At 43.4% G+C, this 24,014-nt stretch overlaps 2 protein-coding genes and 1 pseudogene across 3 annotated transcripts; all 3 read right to left on the reverse strand.

The window, feature by feature from the left end:
* Nucleotides 1–4,458: 4,458 nt before the first annotated feature.
* On the reverse strand, nucleotides 4,459–5,553 carry LOC147987794 (uncharacterized). Its single transcript, XM_087540439.1, has one exon. The coding sequence runs from the start codon at nucleotides 5,551–5,553 to the stop codon at nucleotides 4,459–4,461; it is 1,095 nt and encodes a 364-aa protein (XP_087396565.1).
* A 3,584-nt stretch (nucleotides 5,554–9,137) lies between these two features.
* On the reverse strand, nucleotides 9,138–9,775 carry LOC125540401 (protein GL2-INTERACTING REPRESSOR 2 pseudogene; annotated as a pseudogene).
* A 595-nt stretch (nucleotides 9,776–10,370) lies between these two features.
* On the reverse strand, nucleotides 10,371–18,969 carry LOC125540400 (pentatricopeptide (PPR) repeat-containing protein). 2 transcript variants are annotated; one of them, XM_087545469.1, is made up of 12 exons: nucleotides 18,086–18,969; nucleotides 17,196–17,323; nucleotides 16,524–16,664; nucleotides 16,217–16,303; nucleotides 15,898–16,051; nucleotides 15,662–15,721; nucleotides 14,661–15,089; nucleotides 14,290–14,585; nucleotides 13,844–13,973; nucleotides 13,031–13,602; nucleotides 12,549–12,808; nucleotides 10,371–10,709 (listed from the first exon to the last, which is right to left on the reverse strand). In XM_087545469.1, exons 1-10 carry the CDS (start codon nucleotides 18,890–18,892, stop codon nucleotides 13,108–13,110), a joined length of 2,727 nt encoding a protein of 908 aa, XP_087401595.1. In that variant the 5' UTR covers nucleotides 18,893–18,969; the 3' UTR covers nucleotides 10,371–10,709; nucleotides 12,549–12,808; nucleotides 13,031–13,107. The 2 variants fall into 2 exon arrangements, with proteins under 2 accessions (XP_087401595.1, XP_048559968.2); XM_048704011.2 differs by having other exon boundaries at nucleotides 12,549–12,775; nucleotides 18,086–18,968.
* Between the last annotated feature and the right edge of the window lie 5,045 nt (nucleotides 18,970–24,014).

A 24,014-nucleotide genomic window follows, 5' to 3' on the forward strand; every position in this document is an offset into this window, starting at 1 on the left:
TACTACTAAGCGGTCTCTACCGTGCCCTCCCGGGACATGCCATAGTAGTAGCGAGGGGTACAAACCCGCGCTACTACTAAGTTGATAGTAGTAGCGCGGTTTTATACCCCTCGCTACTACTAAGTACGAGGTAGGTGAAATCCCCATATCCTCGGCCGAATCCCTCCTCTCTCCCTCACTTTCCCCCTCTCTCACTTTCCTCCTCTCTCCCTCGTACTCCAGCGGTGGCCGCCGCTGGTACACTCTGCTTTCTTCCCCCTCCCTCTCCGAGATCCCTCCGGTGGGAGGTTGCCGGAGCTCCTCGTCGCCGCCAAGATGCGGAAGCACGACCTCAGCATCCTCCTCTTTGCCACCTTCGCCGTCTTCTTCTCGCTCCAGGTCAGCCCTCCTCCTCCCCCCCTCTCTGATTCGATGCGGAACCCTAGCTGACCCATCCCCCTCCTCCTTGGACAGCACGAGGGCCGCCGCGAGGTGCTGCTCCCCACGCATGACGCCAATGTCCAGGTCCTCCAGCTCCCGGCCCATGCCGGGCTGGCCTCCGCGGCCTCCACGAGGCGCGCGTCATGGCCGAGATCTCCCTGCTCCCGACCAACGTGCGCGTCGCCGCCGTCCGCCGCCCCGTCGCCATGGTTGTCGGCGCCGTCGACCGAACCATTGACACCATTGACAGCACGCACGGGGTCAATATGTTTTTTTGGTTTTTCAAATTAATAGTAGTAGCGCAGGTCACAGACACGCGCTACAAATAGTCAGTAGTAGTAGCGCGGGATGCACCGCGCTACTACACTACTACTAGTTAGCTGTAGCGCTGTAGTAGTAGCGCAGGCACCCGCGCTACTACTAGCTTTTAACCCGCTCTATTACTAGGCTTTTTCCTAGTAGTGGGGGGCCTCTTCGGCATGGAATTTTTTATGCGGGGATCGAGAGAAGTTGCGTTCGCTGCTTGGCTTTTGCAAGGAAGACGTGCAAAGTGTATGAGGGGATAAGGTACGGGATCGAACAACCAGTGTTGTTTTAATCAAGGATCCTGATAAGTGCTACACGTGTGGCACGAACACGTGGCAACTCTTAACGTTTTTTATGGCAAGTTTACTGACGTGAGGATGGCAACTTCATATATAGCCACACTTCATATTAGTGTTTTACGGTGTGGCTCCTATTCCCCCCCCCCCCCCCCCCGGCCTCTCTCGCACATACACGTGCAACTAAATGAACTTGTAGACAATATATGTAAACATGGTATCAATGAAGATATTTTAAGTTTTGAATCTTCAAAATACTTATCTGTTGAACGTCAATCCGATTAACGCTTTGTTTTCGCCGTTGAATTACCTACGACGAGACTAAAAAAGTTGATCAAATATTGATATATTTGGATGAAATATCTCGCCAGTACCCGCGAAATTAATAACACTTACTTATTTGGTTGTAGTGAGACTATAGCCACTTAGTTAGCTTATATAGTAGCTTGGTTACTAGGTCACTGAATGTCTTTCTTCGCCCATGTAAGACATGCATTATGCTAAGTTTTATTTAAACAAAAGCTAAATGCCATATGAGTGGAGCTTATCGAGGGTCATAGGGGAAATTCGGTCTGCACATGAAGGGGAGCCAAAATCCACCCTAAATCGGTTTTCTCCACTAATACGACCTTCAAAATTGTCTATTGTTGTGTATTTAGAATTTACACGGGCTTGACACAAAAGTGAGATGGTGCAACACATATGGGATATTACACACAAAATTATGAGGTGTCATCTTGTATATTTTGTCCATGTCTTCTTATGTCATTATGAGGGCCTCAATGTTATGAAATTCACATTATAGATGTCATCTTCATTCCATGTATGTCATATCCTTGCTAGTTCATACTCCAATCCTCGTCCATCTCATTTATGTTAGGTCATTCGTTTTTTAGTAATACAAATCCATTTGATTTAGTTGGTATCATATTCTCATGAGTAGTAGAGAAAGTCTGTAAAAATGAAAATAGCTGCTATTCCAGTTGACATGCGCAAGCCCTGATAAGTGTTCCAGCTGATGATGTATCTTTAAATCTTGATATGATTTTTTTAGGGCAGCCCCATATTTTGCGGTCAAGTGTTGCATATTTAAAACACACCAACCTACGGCCACAAAATATAACAGCTGACGCATGCAACCCAACTACCACCCGGAAGTTTCTCACCGCCGCACTCGCCTCTCCAATGCGATCATATCGTCAGCGGAATCTCGTTGTTCTACACCACCACTGCTAATCCTCCATCCTCCCATGGCCCAGACACGACTTCGCTGTTGAATCCCGCCGCTCGAGATGCCCATAACAGCCTCGGTGCCGCTGCCAATTCGGGATCCATCGCTACCTTGAACTGTGCTGATTTCGGCCATTCACCGCCCCTTTGCCGCCCTTAATGGCCACCGCGGCACCACTGCTTGCCGAGGAGGTCGATTAGCGTCCACCTCGACCACTACTTGATCGTCGCGGTTGAGCCGAGCTGCTTCTCGTTCGGAGCGTTTGGTTTTCGGACGACGCGATGATGAATTTCATATTACGCTGCAAGGGTGGAGGTGTCGAGAAGACCTCCTCTAGGCCATTCCTAGCTGGTGCCCGACCACATCGATGATACTGTCAAATACCATCATATCCATCGGTTGGGGTCCAAGCGCAGCTGGAAGTCTTAGATCGGATATCACACGAGGGTTTTACCTAGGTTCAGGCCACCGGAGAGTAATACCCTACATCCTGCTTGCTTTTGTTATTCATGAAGGGATGCCTCATGCAAAGGGTTTACAATGGTGTATGAGATTGCTAACGAGTATAGATGTGAATGAGAGTCCCTTAGCCTCTTCTTATATACACAGAGGAGGCTAGGGTTTACACGAAGGTGGATGCGATCTTTGATGTCGCCGCCCTTGACTTGGAGGGCAAGAAGGCCTCTGGCGCCCTTTTTAGGGTTTCCTTTAACCCTGGGCCTCGTGGGCATCTTGTCAAGCCTGAGGCCAGACTCCCTTGGGTGAGCCACCCCCGGTGTATGACACTGTCACTCGGCCCCGGTGATCAACCAACCGGATTTCTCCTCCTTGCGCACTAGGTGTTCGAAGAAAAGCCTCAAAGGTAAAAAATATGTTTATCTTTTTTTGCTATATAGGAGTAAATTGTAATGGAAAGTATTATGTTGTAGATGAGTTTGTTTGAATCCTCTCAGTGGGATAATTCCTTTTCCTCCGAAGAATATGAGATGGATGAAGACAAGGACGTTGTTTTGATCATGATGATGTACATGGCAGAGATAGAATCATCTAAAAGGATAAGCACTTATAATGAAACACATGGCCAACATCCAGCGTTGCCGATCCTGACGAATCTTTTCGTCTTAGACCACGCTATCGTGCCACGAATAGAACAAGGAGGAGGAGAACCCATTGATACGAAGATGTGCCCAAACCATGTCCTGTGAACGACGAATTTCGTTAACGTTCTCGACTCCTTCCTCGCACGCGCACGCCACGCTCGGCAAGCCTTAATCAAATTACTTGTAGATCATCTAACCTAGGCCCAAACTAGCTCCTAGATATCATCTACTAACCAGAAATAGTTGTTGGCCATATGGAAGGAAGAACATAGAGAGACTTCCATGTGGGGTCAAGCTTAGTTGAGGAGTTAAGTTTAGTGTGCTAGGAAGGTTAGGGGGTTGGATAGAGGAAGGGCTAGGATGCTCGAACCAAGAAGATAATGTTTATGCATGGTGTGTGTCTATATATCATCCATTTTAATTCTAGTCCATTGTTACATTATTAATGTCTTCATGCATAATTATACAAAAATTTCTATGAGACTAAAAATCCAAGAATTATGATCAAAAATGTACCAAAAAGTATGTAATGCAGCTAGTTTGAGTATATAAGTCGAACATATATATCATCTAATTTGCAATGCACAGAAGTAAATCATGCCAACATAGGCGAATAAATCTGTTATTGATGGACCCATTTATTTTAAAATCCATGTAACCTTGTTTCTTTTGTCAAAGGGTTATACAACCTTACCGACTAGAGAGAGAGAGAGAGAGAGAGAGAGAGAGAGATCCGGTCGATGGAGTTGAATCATTCCCAAACCAACCACTCCGTTTGGGAAGCTTAATTCGGAGAAACACCAATGTATGTTGACATATTTCGATCTAGTGAAATGAGAGCATGCAGTTACAAATCTGAAACACTGAACTAAACTTTAATTTCTTTGAGAAAATCGTTTGATTTGTATGGGAATGCCAAGGTTTTTACTGAAAGGCAAGCAGCAATGCGATGTTACACCGGACTGATATCAGACTTTCTGGTGTTCCACTTTTCATCAATATTACTGTTATTATATGCACCTAAAACAGAAAGCTTTGGGTTCATATATATAATTGTAGTGTTATTGTGTTAATGTGAGTATGTCTGTATGCCATCTATATTTATTTAGACGACACACTGGATCTCGTTGCTGATAAATGACTTGTGCTTGATCATTTGGAGCTCCGTTGGCCCTCCGCCGCCGCGCACGACCTCCACGCCGGTGATCACCGCCGCGATCTGCGTCTCTTGGTGCCCGACATCGAAGATTCTGGTGACGCAGAACCTGCCGCCTCCCAGGTACAGTAGACTGCCCTTGACCTGCAGCCAGCCCTCCGGCGGCTCGAGGTCTTGCCACTCGTGCAGCAGTCTCGGCCGAGCGCGGCGGACCCCGTCAAGGTCAAGCGCGCACACGCGGTGGTGAGCGTTGCCGCAGGCGAGGCCGAACCAGAGGTTGTGGAGCTCGGGGACGTGCTCGGCGCGGCCGTGGAACGGCAGCGTCCAGCGGCCGGCCTTGTCCCACTCGCCACTGGCCGTGTCGAAGCAGTAGGTGCCGACGGCGGCGGCGGCCCCAGAGATGCAGACGGTGGAGCCGCCGTCGAGCAGCGCGTAGGACCGGATGTCCGTGCATTCGTAGTTGGTATCGCTGACGAAGGGCGGCTGCGGGAGCCGCTGCCACTGCCACCGCCAGCACTTCTCGCCGTAGCCAAGTCCCGGCACCTCGCCGTACGCGTAGACGAGTGCCTCGAAGTTGCACGGGCTGCGGCTCGCGGGGAACCTGTCGAGCACGTAGAGAGCGCGGGCGCGCCTGGGGTCGGCGGCGTCGGCGAGGGCGACGGAGAAGGAGACGGGGCTGGGGCCTTTGGGCCAGTTGAGGGAGGGCACCGGCTCGACGGAGCGGATCCCGGCGTCGCAGAGGATGCTGCTGCCCGCCCGGTCGGTGCAGACCATCCTGCTCTCCGTGGCGCCACTGCCACCGCCGGCGCCGTAGATGGGCAGGAAGTCGAGCCGCGTGTCCTTGGAGCGGTACGCCTGGAGCTTGATCTTGGGCGCGGGGAGCCGCGGCAAGGTCTCCAGCCATGGCGCCTGTCGAGCCGCCGCCGCTTGTGCTTCCGACGTGGATGGGTAGAAGAGGTGCTCATCGGGCTTGATGCGGCGCACCGAGTACAAGCCGCCGCCGCCGAGATTCTTCGTCACCACGTTCACGAACCGCCGTGCCATCGTTCCCTTGTTCAACGCTGCGGCGGCTGGCATGTTGGTCAAGTGGAGCCGGGTTATTTAACAGGCCTAAATCCCTTGTTTCCTCTCCATCCTTTCAGCCTATTTTCTTTTTTTGAAAAAAAAATACCAATTTATTCATCAAACATCATGATAATACAAAGAACACCAAAAATAAAATAAAATATATTCAGATTCATATACCACCTAACGACGACTACAAGCACTGAAGCGAGCCAAAGGATGGCCCCCCTCCCTCGAGAAGTCGCCGTGCTAACACCCAAAGGACAAACACACCAGAATATCAATCATCGTTGATGAAAACAATCGTAAATAAGAAGGATCCAACCTGTAGACACACAAACACATCTTTCTTTTTCTGTGGCTTTCTTTATGATTTTCATTGTATTTATCTTCTTTCTTCTTCTGTGTTTTTATACACATTTTTTGTGTATCGGTGTTTAACGGTTTTCGGTTGGGTTTCACTTTTATGTGCTTCTTCACTGAATTTTTGTTTTTCGGTTATTTTCCCTTTTTTCTTTTTGTTTTTTCAATACATGGCTACTTATTTCATACACATTGTGCATTTTTGCATGCATCAAGAACATTTCTATGCACATTAAACATTGTTCAAATACATCATAACACTTTTAAAAATATATCTTTTAATGTCTACTTTTTTATACACATTGTACATATGAATTCATGTTTAACATTTTGAAGCACATGATTAAAACATTTCAACACATGTTTTTTGAACATTTTTAAATACGTGTTAAAAAATTTCAAATATATGTGATTTTTTTTAATGATATGAAACATTTTCTTGAACTATGTGAATATTTGCTACATTGTATAAACATTTATTTAAATGTCATAAACATATTTTGGAACGTGCGATGTATCATATATTTTCTTTGAATTGCACAAAATATTTATGTGAATCACAAAAACATTTTTTACATTGTATAACCAATTTTTTAATTATCACATCCATTTTTGAAATGTGTGAATATTTTCAAATGTCATTAAAAACTTAATGCTATCAATATTTTCTAAGATTAATCTAACAATTTTTTACACTGTGTTAACATTTCTAAAATTCATAGTTTAAGTTTTTGTTAAGTAATTTAGTTCTTTAAATATATGAATTTAAAACATTTTTATAATGTGAAAAATATTAAAAAACAAACAAGTAAGAAAACAGAGAAGGAAAATGAATTAACCTTCATGAAGCTATTTGGGCCGGTCCATTAGGAACAATGCTGAGGTGAGGCGAGCTTGTGTTTCGCCGCAGGCGGCACACAACCGCTCCCAAACGAGAACGGGCGATCGAGACCTCGATTTGGTTCAAGTAATGTACGGCACGAATCTGTAGGAGGCTGGATTTGTGGGCAGAGGGACCAAGGGAGGCTCTCAGACGTGGACGGAGACTGGATCGACGGTTCTCAACGAATCAAACTCGGACCAATTCGGATGGAAGGAAATCAATCATATTTTTATACAACACTTGGAACATAATATAGTCGATGAGACGTGGGACGGAGCGTGTCAACGTCCATTTATGCTTCTTCTCTTTATGTTCACCAGATGAGCATTGTGTCATTGGCGCAAAGCTCAACTGGAGCCAAGAAACGAAGCAACTTATGAACAGGCAGAAAAAGACAAGTGGGGACTTACATGAACTATTTGAAGGACGTTTTTCATGAATTATCTACAAGTGATTATGTTTGTATTCCGTTTTATATTTGCCTTGTACTTAGTAACGACAAACGACGATGATCGTTGCCTATCTATTTCTTTGGTGATACATAAGCCGTTTGATTGAAAAACCAAATCGATTCTAAGTTTTTTTTTTCATACTCCAGCCAGGATGATAGAAAACCCAACCGCACCCTCCAAGCCAAATGAGCTAAAGCATCGAAACTGAAAATTGATCCCCTCCCAGAATCACATGAGCAGTGGTAAAAAGCTGGGAGAGGTGAGAAAACACGGCATCCGGCCATGCCGCAGGGGGTGAAAGCTAGGAGAGATGGCAAAACACGCCATCCGGCCAATCACAGCAGTGAAAAGCCAGTTGAGAAGCCAAAACACGCCATTTGGCCCGCCACACCGGTCAAAGTGGAATAGCTCGGAGAATACACCACACGGCCAGCCGCAACGATCAAAATCCGGGCAAACTTGGCAAAACACGCACACCCCACTTATTAGAGCACAAGCAAAAGGAAGCCCGACGTTTGCATTGCGTTTGATCAATGACTATTTGAAGAATGTTTTTACTCAAACTTGTTAATAACTCGCTGCGTAATGAAACAAGCTCGCCTCGCCTCAACATTACTAATAAGAATGTTTGTGGTAAGTATGCTACATGAAAAAATATCTGATGAGTGATGACCCGCAATTAGTAACAATGCAGACGTGAGGCAAGCTTGTGGTAACAATATCAAACATTTGGTACCAAGTAAGAATGTTTTTACTCAAACTTATCAGTGACCCACTAGCCGTTTGAGGCGAGGCTAGCTACAACAAAGAAGGTAAGCTTGTTACATGAAACAATATGACGAATGAATTCCTGGAATTCAGATACGGTCCATTCATACACAAAGGCATGCGCCATGCACTTCTGTGTGGTCACGTCATTGGCGCAAAGACCAATTGCAGCCAAGAAGCGAAGCACCTTACGAACAACATATTTTTATGAATGATCCACAAAGGGACAGAAAACAAATGCAACCGAGGATTCATGTGAACTATTTGAAGGATGTTTCTCGTGAACTATGTGTAAGTGACCATGTTCGTTTTGCATTTACATTTGCCTTGTGTGTCTGCTAACGACATACAACGATAACACTTCTGCATTACCACACCCCCTAAACACATCAACGGTTGAGACCGGCTTGTACCCCTTTATAATTAAAGGCATGATGGGCATTAAGAAATAATTAAGTCAAGTTTAACCCTATTGAAACCCTATGACTCATTTAAATCTGTGTGTGTCGTACACTTGATACCATCGTATTCGTATGAATCTATTACAAAATAAAGTCTAAAAGAAACGAGGAAATCTTCAAACTCTTTCTTCTTCCATGACACAACCTTAACTTTTTTGAAGGCAGCAGTAGGAAAATAACCATGTTTTATTGCTATGGTTAGATGTTATCCTGCATCTCCTACGGTTCTCCTGTATAGTGTATACTCTAAGTTTATGAACTGTTGCATGAGGGGTGTTGCAACTCTAGAGTTTATTGCTATGGTTGGATGTTATCTTAATTACTTTCATGTATCCGCGGATGCTTAATTACATAGTAGATGTTATTATTATCATAAGTATGTTGTTTGTTCAAGTAACAACACATTATGGGTTAGTTCATGCGTTTAGATGGTGTTAACAAACACCTCTTGTCAACCACCGATCCCGATTCAATTGTAACTCGTATTCATTCCATCTGCTAGTACTACTACTTGGTGATCCCTCATTAAAACCGTCACGGATTATCGATCGATCCCGACTTCTGTCGTCCATCCCTCATAATAAGGCATCCTGACTTTGATCATTCCCAGTCAGCATCCGGGCTGGCTATACTGCTGTGCTATATAATTAGCTGGAGGTTGATCGGTCACGAACCCATCTTCAATACTAGAATCAAAACAAAGCAGAAATAGTCGTGCAATCCAATCATCCAGCCACACGGTGATTGGTCACAAGCCACATTGCAAACGCTCTTTCTCGCAGTCCGCTCAAATTCTAGATTTGGTTGGTCAACGATGCTGCAACTCGATTCGAAAGCTAGCTACTTCCTGACTACGACCTGAAAATCCCATGCAGATCATCGCGGCTACAGTGGGTAAGAAAGGAGTAGCAAGCAGGCAGGCTAGCTCTTGCCGCCGTGCATGTTGGTGTTGGCGTCGGCGTTGGCGTTGGCGGTGTTGGCGTCGGCGCCGTGGAGGAATTGCAGGAGCACGGGGCTGTTGCAGCGAGGGCACCGAGGCGGCTCCGACGAGAGCATCACGTACATGAGGCACCGCGGGCACCCCGCCACCACCATCGCCTTGGCCGCCGCGGCCTCCTCCTCGTCGGAGGACACGCAGGAGCTCGCCGGCGACGGTGCCATGCTGGCCATGGATATCAGCTCCTGCCTATCTATCCATATAGGTTAGGTAGGTGGGTGCTGTGTACTGGCGACCACTAACAGGGAGAAAGGGGAGATGAGTGTGCGTGCGTCCGTGCTTGTGCTGCGGAAGAATGGTGTGCCACCTTGCTGTATATATATAGTGCTTCTGTTGTGCATCAAGAAGAGGGGGTCACTTGAATGCATCAACAGCGAACGGCTTGAATGTTTGCGTCCTTCCCTGTCCCGCTCGACTTTGGTTCAAATACGTGTACTTCTCCTTGCTCTTTTTCTTTTCTTCTCCAAACAAGTGGATAAAATGGAAATGCGGAAATAAAACAGAGCACTGAAAACGAAATTGAACTAGAGATACATGTACCGCTATGTGTTTCCCTTCACTAAAATTAAGGGTGAAGAACCAAAAATACCCGCAAAGATATACAGTTGACACTTCACAACAGAGGTGGTCATAATTAGTGTCACTGCAGGAGTAGTTGGCCACAGAACAGAACTAGAGATAACTACTCCCTCATAAGAGCGTAGCGGTGTCAAAAATACTCTTACATTATGGGACGGAGGGAGTAAATGATATTTACTGGCTTGTGCTCTCGGAATCACTCAAAATAGATTTAGTTATACAACAGCTGAGTCATGCCAAAGTAAGAGCCAACTAACGATTCGCACGCTCTATCTGAACTTTCAAATTCATCAGAACAGAGGAAACAGATATATATTTTATCTGTTCAAATATATCACTATAGCAGACAAGTCTTTGTACAGCACTGCCGCCACTGTGGCTACCTTCTGGATCGCAGTTACAATCCAAGTAGAGATTCCAAAAGTCTATTTCCAAAGGAAATTAAAACAAGAAGGGAGATTTTGATTGTTGCCCACCTGTGGTGCCATTTCCAGTTACTGGCCCTATATGAACAAACATATTTCCAGGCCCTTCCATCTTCCGCTCATTAGGATAGGGCAACATCTAACAACTTCACGAAACTAGACACAGCCTCAAGCCTTTGCCACCTTAACTGTCTCACAAGGAAGAGGCTGCAATGCCAAAAGAAAAAATATTCAGAAAAATGTGCAAGGAGAAAGAAATTCTTAGCAGTATTGGTGGTCTAAAAATATTCTGTACAGTACTCCGGTACATCCTTATCATTCAAAGAACATTAAGTGGCACACTGAATACAAAATACTGCAGCCACATTAAGGTTTCCTAGCCGGAATTTATGGTGCGCATGAATGGAGATGAATGCAGCTTAAATAGGCAAGCTTAAATAACGGGCTTAAATGGAGGACAGGAATTTTTGGAACATGGTTCCACGCGCACCCGATAGAACAGTAAATTCGAAAGAAAAAAAATACTAGGAAAAATAAAATAATGATATTTCTTTTGTAACATACATAGTCTACCGTATACTCGCGTATGAAGTTTCATGAAGATATGACATCCGTCGTATTCTGGGCAAAACTGACAAACTCAAAGCTATATACTAAGAAACACAGTTTGATGAATGGTAAGGCCCTGATTGTATTTTCTTCAATAAGGATACCACGGGTATCATTACTTCACAAAACTTCACACATGAGTAGAATGGTCGATCAAGTTTGATACCCCAAAATTTTAGAATTTTTTTATTAATATTCTAGTTTTTTTTCTTTCTGATTTTACTATTCACGTGGCATAAATGGAGCACTGTGTTATATTGTGGGCAGGACTTGAATGGGGGGTGGGATGGAGACCACTCTTGCTTGAATCAATGAAGAAAGATGGACTACTCCTACCAGCCAGCTACGAGTTTACAGACACACGCCAATCTCAAGAAACTGGGCTCATAAGAACCGTATTAATGCCGGCTTGTGCAGGCATTCAGTTCAGCCCAGCTTGGACTCAGGGGCGTGCATTTCCAAGTGATGCTGAGCCGGGCTGTGCCAAGTTAAGGCTCGTTTTATTGAAGCTGCTGTACTGGAAGATGCCAAATCTTTAATGAGAGAGCAGTCATCATCTAGCACTTGATTGGACTTGGACCTGTACTTCAAACTCTAAGAGGGGAATTCCTCCATTGAATCTGCCCAAAACCACAATAATGTATACTACTCTAAGACACCGACGAGACAACAATCTATGCTCCTATTTATCAAAACAATAAAATTAATATCTCCTCATGGAGGCAATGAGAAGCTTCATTCCGCGACATATTATCAGTATTCAGATTATCTCGCATTTTATAGGCGCACAACTAGTACTACACCACAGTTGCTTTGTGTGGTATTCAGCTAATAAGCTGCCCACGGCTTGTCAAGTGCTGAGATTACAGAACAATTGTACTACCTCTGTCTAGGTGAATAAGTCATTCGCGTAGTTCTAGGTCATCGATTTGAGAAATCAAATATGTGTTATATGTCATAAAAAGTATATCAGTAGATTTCTACACGGATGTAGTTTCTAAATATATATTTTTTGTCACATATAATACATATTTAGATAGTTAAATCGTCGACCTAGAATTTCGCGAATGACTTATTCACCGAGACGGGGGTAGTACAAATAATGTACTGCCTTACACCAGTTAGGAGTCATGTGCTATGAAATGCTTTACTAAATGCCCGTCAAAGCAGTGGTACTCACTACTCAGCCATAGGCCTAAAAGTCCTACAGAGAAACATAGATATATGAGCTCCTTGCGTCCGATTCCTAACATTTGAATGCTGTGAAGTGAGCACCCAGATTTTCCCATAGCAAATCAAAAGCAAGCTAAAAATTGGTTGTGGGTGACTAATACGCTAAAAAAATTATGCAAATGTCTGGCTTTAAACTTCATTTACGAGTATAAACAAGTTGGACTCTAGTCAAGGATAGCATAACAAAAACAAACTTGCCCATACCTCACGAATATTTACCTACGGCAGTCACTGTTCTGTACAGGAACACACATAACTGAGCAAGCTTGGTCTGCTGCTAACTTGCAATGACAGACTGAGTCCTTAGCGCCAGTAGAACTGTTGCTGACTGTCGGCAGCTCTTGAAAAAATACAGCAGAAGACAGACAGCCCATGCTTACTGCACTGTAAGATTCCAAACCCAACTTTTGGGTCGTCCACAAACTGCCGACCTGTAATTCAAGAACAGGGTTTGTTCAACGATGCTGTCGTTTCAGACAAAAGAATATTAGTTTCTCTGGAACACTGCTTTCAGAAACTATAAAAATTATCATTACTAAAGATCATTGCAAACTTCCTTTTCCTATTAAATCATTCTAGATAAAATTTTGGACAGACAATTAATGATAGAAATATAAACATAATGTTTGTGTATTTATTAGCATCCACAGAAGGTAGTGGTATATTTCCCACAAGCATACACATACCTTGTTAGGTAAACTCTGGCACAGCTCACGCAAAAGCAGCTTGGGAGTGCATACCGTCGAAAGTTGTTTACAGATTGTCAGCTGTCATCAGCTTCTTGATTCTCGTCACCATCGCTAAAATCAGAATCACTGGAATAATCTGAGTCCCCAGTGCTTACAGAATCAGAAACCTCTCCTAGAACTTCTAATGAATTCCAATCAGGAGGAAATATTCTCTGAAGTGCTTCAGTTAGTGCGCCACCCGTCATCTCAATCTTGTGAAGCCATCTTGACCAGTGAACAGCAGTGCGCATATCAACAGTCAAATCATTCTCAAACATTTCTCTACAAACACTCAAGATTCCTGTGTAGGTGCTTCCCTCCATCACAGTTGCCCTGGAGAGAAGTGAAGTTACCAAGCAATGATAAGCGGCCTCATCAGGCTTCAGCCCCGCCAGCTTCATCTCTTCAAAACATTTCAATGCTCTGTCTGGAAGTGACGCCCTTGCCCAACCTTTAATCAAGGTAGTATATGTCTTGAGATTAGGTTTCAGTCCGACATCTGCCATTTCTTCTATCACCGTTTGTGCCCTCTACAAATAAATCATTTAATTAAGATATATCAATGGATAGTGTGCAATGAAATGCCCAAGAGAAATATTTCTCCATTCGCAAATTTCTAATTCTAATGAGATGAAGCCATGCAGGATAAAGCTCATTGTACTAGAAAATATGTAGTCATGATTGTCACAAGGAATTGTACTATCCTTGTCGGTCTATCTCCAGCATCCAGTAACAATAGGCTACAAATTAAATAATGCAAAAAAATTGTACCTGCATGTCTCCTGCTTTGCAGCATGCATTTATGTAGGAGGTATATGTATGAATGTTCGGTGGGACTCCATCTTCTTTCATTTGCTTCATCAAGTCTGCTGCCTCCCAAACATCTCCCCTCCGAGCCCACCTAGAGAAAAAGATCAATGATTATAGACAAGCAAAAGGAATTGCCTAAAATACTTTGTGAAACAGACCATAAATTATTCTGCAGTATGCCCTTGCAAAATACTGTAGAACTAATTCAATAAAGACCTATCATGATAGTTTCTTCATCTCTCTGAATTAGAACTTGGCTTACTAGTTCTACAAGCTCCACTAGTCATGAAATGAATACAGGTGTACCTGAGTTACTGAGACAGCCCACAAATAATAACCCAGCAGAACTGTAGGAGAACAAGGTTAACGGATATTGGTCAAATTAAGGGCTTATATAGAGTACCTACCCATCAATCAGAATGTTATATACAAATGTATTCCTTGATATCTTCTGAGAGCTCATCTCACGGGTGACTGCTAAAGCACTCTGCATTCTCCCTGATTTGCAACAGGCCCTTAGCAGCGTCTCGTAAATGTAGACATCAAGTTTTAGACCACCCTCTTTGATCTTCGTGAAATATTCAAATGCCTTTGCGATATCCCCAGTAGCAGCATAACCTCTCATAATGATTGTGTATGTATGTTCATTTGGCGTAATACCAGCAATATACATCTTGTTAAGCACAGAAACGGCCCTTTCAACCTACAAAGACAAATAAAGGAAATGATAACAGTGCATGGTTTAAGTTTGAAGAGCCACGACGTATTTGAAAAATACCTGGTTCTTTCTAATTAGCCCATGAATAAGAGCATTGTAGGTCATTACAGTGGGAGCACAACCACTTCGTCGCATCAGATCAAGAATATCCAGAGCCCTTTTCATATCTCCAGCAACCGCAAACCCCTCTATGATTGGCCTAAATGCCCTATTTGATGGTTGCATTCGTTCCTTCTGCATTTTTTCCAGAATGCGAATAGCTCGATCCATATTTCCCATCTTACAAAATGCTTCTATCAGCAAATTGTATATGGCACGATCAGGCTGAAGACCAGATTTTAGCATTTCCTCAAATATGTGGAAAGCATTTGTGAAGTCGTGTAAATGGATAAATCCACTTATCAGCATAGAGTAAGTTTTGTTGTTATGCTTGATTCCATATGACTCCATTTCTTTGCTAATAGCTATAGCTTTAGCGACCTTACCAATCTGTACGAAAACACACCAAAAAGTGGCATCAGCGACTGTCATCATAGAGTGCAATGCAACATGCACAAAAATGATGCTCATATATTGTTGGTCTATACTGTAGGGCTAGATATTTGTTTTCTTTTTATTTTTGTTTCATTTACCTACTTGGAAGTTGAAACTATGATTTGTGAACATGCTAGAGAGTACTGGATGTATAAGACATTATGAAGCAGATAAGTTCATCAATAACTATCAAGCACGTAATAGCTTTATCAACTTTACGGCCCCAGCCTGGGACAATCCTCAGATAGCATCACTTGCACATTATCTGAACAACAGTTGCACTTCAAATATCTTATATAAGAAATCTTTCTTCCATTAAAGCTGCCAGACACTAGTATAAAGAACAAAGAGCAACAGAAAGCAAAAGAGAAAACCCTAAATCAGCTAGTTTTACACATTTAACACAAAGGGAAAAAGATAGTAAAAGGCTTTTTTTGCGGGGAAGTAAAAGGCTATTCCGCAAGGCAGCCAGGCAGCGACCCACGCAGGCAATGAAAAAACTGGAAAGGTATAAGCTAGAATTTTACCTTGACATACAAATTAATAAGGCATCCATAAGAAATTATTGATGGTGTAAAGCAACATTCCTGCAAAATGAAAAGTAAATAACCAGATCAAAAAGGATGTGACACACAATACTTAATCCACCCCAAACCCAAGAGCTTCAAAATGTATTGTAGGTTCAGGAAGGAGAAAACAATAATGTAAGAATGCCAGCCAGCTCAATTAGCCATGAGATGTCATTTCCCACTATAGACTATACCTTCAGCCTTTCAAACACAATTAGACATTTCTTTTCATCTTGAATGATAGTATATCCATGCATCATACTGTGATATGCATCTATGGGAGCGTCTATCCCATCCTCTTCCATTTCACGGACCAGCTCTTCAGCTCTATCCATATTGCCAGACTGGCTGCAGAAAGTACATATACTTGAGTGCTAGATCAATACTATATGAGCTACAAGCTGATATTACTAAATCGCCAAATAGGTAACATATTAGCATCATAATCATTTCCCATATAATAGTTATCTCCATTTGAATTTTGAAGGGCCTGATGAATCTGGTAACACTAACCAGTGGGCATGTATGATGTTGCTATATATGATCCCATTGAGATCCCCTAGGTTGGTCTTAGCCTCTTTGAACAAGTTGTCTGCAGATCTTCCGAAACAAGAGAAAAGATATTAGCAAGAAGCCGTCTTGGGCTGAGAAATAGAGACATGAAAAGTCAAGTGACATGGTACATAAAGAAAATGTCTGAATCTGTCAAATGCAAAAGTATTGTTATAAATATCAGAAGTTCTGAATGAAGGACATAAGGAGCACATAGAGCATGGCTCCATTGCTTGAGGGAGGAGAGGGTAGGGGGTTGGTTACTCACTGAGCATCATTGATTTTGCCGAATCCTGAAATAAGGATACTGTAAGTAACAATTGTCAGCTCAATGCCCTCAGCTTTCATTTCTTCAACACATGACAGCGCTCCACGCATATCTCTAGCAACTGCATAAGCGTGAACAAGGCTGCATGAAATGAATAAAATTTAATGCAGGGGAGAAGCCAGCAAAGTGAAGCAACCATGAAGATTATATCTAGCAACACCGCAAATGTAGAAGTATAATAGCAATGTGACTACAACACATTATTCAAGGATTGCTATTTTATGTTTAAAGAGAATTATGACGGGAGCACACTATCTATGCAAAGCAATTTTTTTCTAGATGTGACCTTGAGAACCACCTGCCTTTGTATCTCACTATCTGCATCGATAAACATCTTTATTTCACATTGGCAAACTGGCATTAAGGTGGCAGCCTATTCTGTTTCTGGGTCGGTTCACTACTAATATTTCCTCAGTCACCTTTCATTCTGGTACCATGCAGAAACATGTTCATGCTCAATCAGTCAATTTACATGTAATAAGTTTTGCAGTTTGTCTATTTCATAAAGTTGTTTGCACAAGACCTCTGGCTTTTATTTTATCCTACATTAGTCTGTCTATCACGGGAAAGAAACGGCCTAAAAAATGTAAGTAACAGCTAAAATGCGCCTACCTTGTGAAGACAAAGGCATTGGGTTCTATTCCTCTTGCTCTCATGTTCTCAAAGGTTGCACGAGCATGATGCTTATCACCCCGCTTGGCATAATACACAATCATCAGACCAAATTCTCTCCTTGATGGCTGAAACAATCAAAACAACGAATATAAATGGATCATATCAAAAGAATTCAATCACAATGAGACTCAGGCGATTCTATCTTCTGCGCAATAAAAAAAGCAGCAAGCATCAACTAAACCAACATTATTTTACTTTTTCGGCCCTGCGTATCAAGTAAATTGCTGTGCAACTTCCATAGGAGGTCTTGGGTCCATAAATATCATTATCCAGGCTTTCGAATAAGAAAGGAACGATATGAGTTGAAACACAGTCGCTTGCACACACAAAAATATAGGGTCGCTAACTCTTAATCAACTCATATAATATCTATTCCTGCACATGGTTACAGCTTACAAAATATACAGAAAATGCAGAATGAGTACAATAATTGTTCGTGTAAATGAAGAACACCTTGTTGAGCAGCTAATTTTTCAACAGTCAACTGGCCAAATATTTGGGAACTTGAACTTTGATTGAAATTGCAGGTGACGTCAAAGTAAACAGCAGATTGCAAGGTGTGCAGCAACTACATTAGGCAAATGAGGATTTACAGAAGGTGAATTTTCAGTGTGTGCAATCACAGATCATCTGCCATTGAATGGACAACTAGACCATCCTCGCGTTATCGTGCAATTCGCATCCTAGAGGAACTATTCAGTACCATATCAGTATTACCACATGTTAAGATGATATATGCAATTGGCATGTTATATAAGTGGAGGAGCACTGCAACTAGGAGTGGCAGATAACAAGGGCGAGGTGGTACGAGGAGAGGAGCCGCCCACCTTGGGGATCCTCTCGAAGGCGGAGACGACGGCCTGCCAGTCCTCGGGCCGCGACTCCACCACCCTGCGGAACTCGCGGCAGGCCTCGTCCCTGCCGTGGTGCCACGGCGACGGCGCCTCCTTCCCTTGGCCGTGGTCCACCCAGCGCGCCCGGTCCTCCGCCCTGGCCCGCCCCTTCCTCCCGTCGTCGAGCCGCACCGTGAGCGACCTGCCCCGGAAGTCCACCCCGTCGACCTCCGCCGCGCGCTCCGCGGCGGCGTCGGCGCCCTGGCCCTCGGCGTCGGCGTAGTAGAGGAAGCAGAAGCCGGCGTTGCGCTCCGGGTCGTCGTGGGCGCGCACGAGCTCCACCTTGTCGAGCGGCCCGAACTGGCGGAAGAAGTCGGCCACCTCCGCCTTCCGAGCCCGCGGCGGCAGGTTCCCGACGAACACCTTCCCCTTCTGCCGGAAATCCCCCTCCGCGTCCTCCACATCCTCCTCTTCCTCGGGCTCCGGCTCCACTGGCGGAGGCGGGGGAGGGTGGTGTTGCCGCGTTGGGGGTGGGGGAGGGGGAGGCGGGGGCGGGGAGAGCTTGCTGGAGAGCCATAGCTTGGAGGAGAGCGGGTTGGGGAGAGGGGGAGGAGTCGGTGGGGGCGGGGGCGGAGGGGAGGGTTTGGGGGGCGGTGGCGGGGGCTGGAAGGGGCGGCGGAAGGACGCGGCGGCGGAGGAGGAGGAGGAGAGGGGCTTGAGGAAGAAGGGCTTGGGTGGGAGGAGGTGGGGCGCCGGGGAGGCGGCGGGGGCGGTGGGCAGCGAGAGGAACTGCATCGGCATTGCTGAGTTGGTGCGGCGGGGAGTTCGAATGGCCCGGGAAGAAGGACGATGCCAACGCAATCGCGGCCGAGGATAAGGCGGGGGCCGAGGAGGAAGAAGTTTGGGGGAAAAGGTATTTGAAAGTTTCTTTAGACATATATTGTAAAAATATTAATTATATATATTGAAAAGTTCATGACACTAATATTACATGTATTTTGAATTTCCTTTTTGAGTTGGCATGTATTTTGATTTAACACGTTTGCTATTCAGTTTTGCTAAATCACATCTAGATATGCAAAGCACATCTAAGTCCTAAGTCATTAATTTTACATGGAGATTCGTGTGATATTTTCTTTTTTTTCTCTCTCTTCGTTCTTATACTTGATTGAGTCACTTAGATGTGCAACAACTAGGCCATATCTAGATGTGCCCTACCCTAAACAAACCCAAAAATATTTTAGCGTCAGTCAATTTTTGCTTGGCCCGAGGCCGAAGATAGGGACGGCATAATGAGCGATAGTGACGAGCGTCAGGTGCCCCAAGGTCTTACCAGGACCTTGCCGGATCCCAGGGCTCGCGCAAGGGTTGACGGAGTTTCTACAGGTCAAGGTAGGGGAGGGGGCTTAGAGAGATGGCCGAAGTGATGCCCATCATGACGGCTCGGTAGGGCTTGATGGAGGAGGAATCGTCGCACGAGAAGAAAGAAGAACGAGACGTGGAAGAAGAACAACACACACATGTTGGATTGTTGGGCCGGATAAGAGAAAAGTTATTGTTTCAAAAAATGAGGTGCCTATTAAATAGATGCTCCCTTTGATATATGTCACAAAGTATCATTCTTTTTTGCGAAAACAATAAGATCTTTTATAAAAGTTCATCGGAAGTACATAGCATCTCAAACATAATAAAAATTACATCTAGATTTCAATATTATGGAACGACCACTATTGCCACTAGAAAGAGCCGCCGATGTGCCGTGTCGTCGCTCCCCTACCGAAGCCAGTTTGACCTTGTCGATGACAATCAGTATGTCTTCGTGCCTGCAACTGGGATGACGTAGTACGCATGCAGCATCTCTCCTCTCTCTCTCTCTCTCTCTCTCTCTCACACACACACACACACACAAATACATGGACTTTATTTCATGTTAACCTAATTAAATTATGAATATCTTATTAATCATAATCTCATTTTTTTAAGAATATTTATTTCAACTCATGGTGCAAGACCTTTAAAACAAGATCAATCATGGATATATTTCAAACATGTTTAAACTTCAATGTTTCAATCCACTTGTTTCACTCAGTCTATTTCAGTGTGCGAAACTGCCAGGAACAAGACCAATGAGTGAAAAGTGTTTTTGAGTTTAGTGAAATTATTCTTTTGAGATGAGCGGAACCTAATTTTCGAAAATGAGAGAAAGTTTTTTTGGTGGAATTAGTTTTCATTTCAGGAGATTTAATATTTTCATATGAGTGAAATCAATTTTTTGAAATGGTTGAAATCTGCTACCTAACATGTAAAATGAGCGAAATTGGTTTTCTTTAAAATGATTGATTTTTCAAATTCAGTTAAATCCATTTTTTGAAATGTCTGAGATCGGATTTTTTGAAATGAATGATTTTTTTAATTGTGTGAAATAAGTTAAACCACTTCTTTGAAAAAATTGAAATTATTGTTTGAGTTGAGTGAAATCGGTGCTTTGAATTAAGTGAAATCAAGGATTCAGAAAAATTATGAAATCTATTTTTTGAAATGAGTGAAATATGTTGTTTTACAAGACTGAAATTGGCATTTCTCATAATGAGTGAATTTCTTTTTTGAACTGAGTGAAACAATTCCTGTGAAATGGGTGAAACCACGATATTTAATGTATTTCACAGTCTCGGTTTTTAAGAAATGAGTGAACTCTATTTTTTCTATAAAATGAGCAAATAATGTTTTCAAAATGAGTGAAATGATATTTTTTTAGAAGTGTGACCTTTTTAAAATGAGTGAAATGAGTTTTTTGAATTGACAGGAATCATTTTTGTGAAATGAGTGAAACCCTTTTCTTGAATCTTGTGAAATTAGTGAAATCACTCCTTTTAAATTTGTGAAATCTGCTACCTAAAATGTAAATTGAGTGAAATCATTTTTTTCTTTGAAACGAGTAATTTTTTAAATTAAGTTAAATTAGTTTTTTGAAATGACTGAGATCAGTTTTTTGAAATGGTTGGAAACTTTTTTAATTGCGTGAAATAAGTGAAACACTTCTTTGACATAACTGAAACTATTTTGTGAGTTGAATGAATTCAGTGTTTACTTTAAGTGAAATAAATTATTCAAAAAATAATAAAATCTAGTTTCCAAAATGAGTGAAATATATCATTTTGAACGAGTGAAACTGGTCTTTCTAATAACGAGTGATTTTTTAAAAAAAATTGAGTGAAATAAGTGTTTCGAATATATCTCACACTCCTGGTTTTTAAAAAATGAGTGAACTTTGTTTTTTAATGAGCAAAATAAGTGAAATAGATTATTTTTTTCAGAAGAGTAGGTCTTTTTTTAAAAAATGAGTGAAATTTCCTATCTAAAATGAGTGAAATAAGTATTTTGAAATGAGTGAAAAGAGTTATTTGAATTGAATGGATAAGTTTTGCTAAATGAGTGAAAACTTTTTCTTGAATCTTGTGAAATTAGTGAAACCACTTCTCTAAAATAAGTGATTTTTAGTTGACTGGAATTAGTGTTTTGAATTTAGTGAAATCAATGATTTAGAAAGTATCTATGGTTTGAAATGAGTGAAATAGTGTTGGGGAACGTAGTATTTCTAAAAATTTACCTATGATCACGCAAGATCTATCTAGGAGAAGCATAGCAACGAGTGGGGAGAGTGTGTCCACATACCCTCGTAGACCGAAAGCGGAAGCGTTTAGTAACGCGGTTGATGTAGTCGAACGTCTTCGCGATCCAACCGATCCAAGTACCGAATGCACGGCACCTCCGCGATCAGCACACATTCAGCTCGGTGACGTCCCTCGAACTCTTGATCCAATTGAGGCCGAGGGAGAGTTTCGTTAGCACGACAGCATGGTGACGGTGATGATGAAGTTACCAGCGCAGGGCTTCGCCTAAGCACTACGACAATATGACCGAGGTCTGTAATTGTGGAGGGGGGCACCGCACACGGCTAAAAGATCAACTTATGTGTCTTTGGGGTGCCCCTGCCTCCGTATATAAAGGAGGGAGAGGGAGAGGCAGTCGGCCATAGGGGCGCGCGCCAAGGTGTGGAGTCCTACTAGGACTCCCACACGGAGTAGGAAAGAGGGAAGGGAGAAGGAGAAGGAAAGGGGGGCGCCCCCTTCTCATAGTCCTAATCGGCCTCCCGCCCAAGGGGGGGGGGGGCGCACCAGCCCCTTGTGGGCTGGTGTGCTTCCCTCTTATGGCCCATAAGGCCCATAACTTCTCCCGGGGGTTTCCGGTAATCTCCAGGTACTCCGGAAAAATGCCCAAGCCACTCGGGACCATTCTGATGTCCAAATGCAACCTTCCAATATATGAATCTTTACCTCTCGATCATTTTGAGACTCCTCGTCATGTCCGTGATCTCATCCGGGACTCCCAAAAAGCTTCGGTCGTCAAATCACATAACTCATAATACAAATCGTCATCAAACGTTAAGCGTGCGGACCCTACGGGTTCGAGAACTATGTAGGCATGACCGCGACACATATCCAGTCAATAACCAATTGCGGAACCTGGATGCTCATATCGGCTCCTACATATTCTACGAAGATCTTTATCGGTCAAACCGCATAACAACATATGTTGTTCCCTTTGTCATCGGTATGTTACTTGCCTAAGATTCGATCGTCGGTATCATCATACCTAGTTCAATCTCATTACTGGCAAGTCTCTTTACTCATTCCGTAATGCATCATCTCGCAACTAACTCATTAGTCACATTGCTTGCAAGGCTTATAGTGATGAGCATTACCGAGAGGGCCCAGAGATACCTCTCCGATACATGGAGTGACAAAATCCAATTTCTGGTTGACCTACGTGGTTCTGTAGTAACTTGATCTGAAGTTTCATGATCATCATCATTAGCTTCCTCACTAATTGGTGTAGGAATCACTGGAACTAATTTTTGTGATGAACTACTTTCCAATTTGGGAGCAGGTACAATTACCTCATCAAGTTCTACTTTCCTCCCACTCACTTCTTTCGAGAGAAACTCCTTCTCTAGAAAGGATCCATTCTTAGCAACGAATATCTTGCCTTCGGATCTGTGATAGAAGGTGTACGCAACAATCTCCTTTGGGCTTTGGGTATCCTATGAAGACACATTTCCCTGATTTGGGTTGGAGCTTATCAGGTTGAAGCTTTTTCACATAAGCATCGCAGCCCCAAACTTTAAGAAACGACAGCTTAGGTTTCTTACCAAACCACAGTTCATACGGTGTCGCCTCAAAGAATTTAGATGGTGCCCTATTTAATGTGAATGCAGCTGCCTTTAATGCATAACCCCAAAACGATAGTGATAAATCGGTAAGAGACATCATAGATCGCACCATATCCAATAAAGTACGGTTACAACGTTCGGACACACCATTACGCTGTGGTGTGATACGTCTCCGTCGTATCTACTTTTCCAAACACTTTTGCCCTTGTTTTGGACTCTAACTTGTATGATTTGAATGGAACTAACCCGGGCTGACGCTGTTTTCAGCAGAATTGCCATGATGTTGTTTTATGTGCAGAAAACAAATATTCTTGGAATGACCTGAAACTCCACGGAACATCTTAGAAAAAATAATAAAAAATCCTCGCCAAAGATGAAGACCAGGGGGCCCACACCCTTCTCACGAGGGTGGGGGTGCCCCCCCCTAGGGCGCGCCCCTACCTCCTGGGCCCCCTAGATGCCCTCCGACGCCAACTCCAACTCTATATATTTGCTTTCGAAGAGAAAAAAATCATAGAGAAGAAATCATCGCGTTTTACGATACGGAGCCGCCGCCAAGCCCTAAAACCTCTCGAGAGGGCTGATCTGGAGTCCGTTCGGGGCTCCGGAGAGGGGGATTCGTCGCCGTCGTCATCATCAACCATCCTCCATCACCAATTTCATGATGCTCACCGCCGTGCGTGAGTAATTCCA

This window comes from Triticum urartu, chromosome 2A (genome assembly GCF_056163025.1).
Source record: "Triticum urartu cultivar PI428250 chromosome 2A, HENAU_Tu73, whole genome shotgun sequence".
NCBI lineage: Eukaryota > Viridiplantae > Streptophyta > Magnoliopsida > Poales > Poaceae > Triticum > Triticum urartu.

Coding starts and splice junctions, on each gene's coding strand:
- LOC147987794 (XM_087540439.1), bottom strand. CDS start 5,553: ATGGCACGGCGGTTCGTGAACGTGGTGACGAAGAATCTCGGCGGCGGC.
- LOC125540400 (XM_087545469.1), bottom strand. CDS start 18,892: ATGCCGATGCAGTTCCTCTCGCTGCCCACCGCCCCCGCCGCCTCCCCG. Junction 14,586..14,660: donor GGCTAATTAGAAAGAACCAG/GTATTTTTCAAA, acceptor TTGTCTTTGTAG/GTTGAAAGGGCCGTTTCTGT. Junction 13,974..14,289: donor TATAACATTCTGATTGATGG/GTAGGTACTCTA, acceptor CTTTTTCTCTAG/GTGGGCTCGGAGGGGAGATG.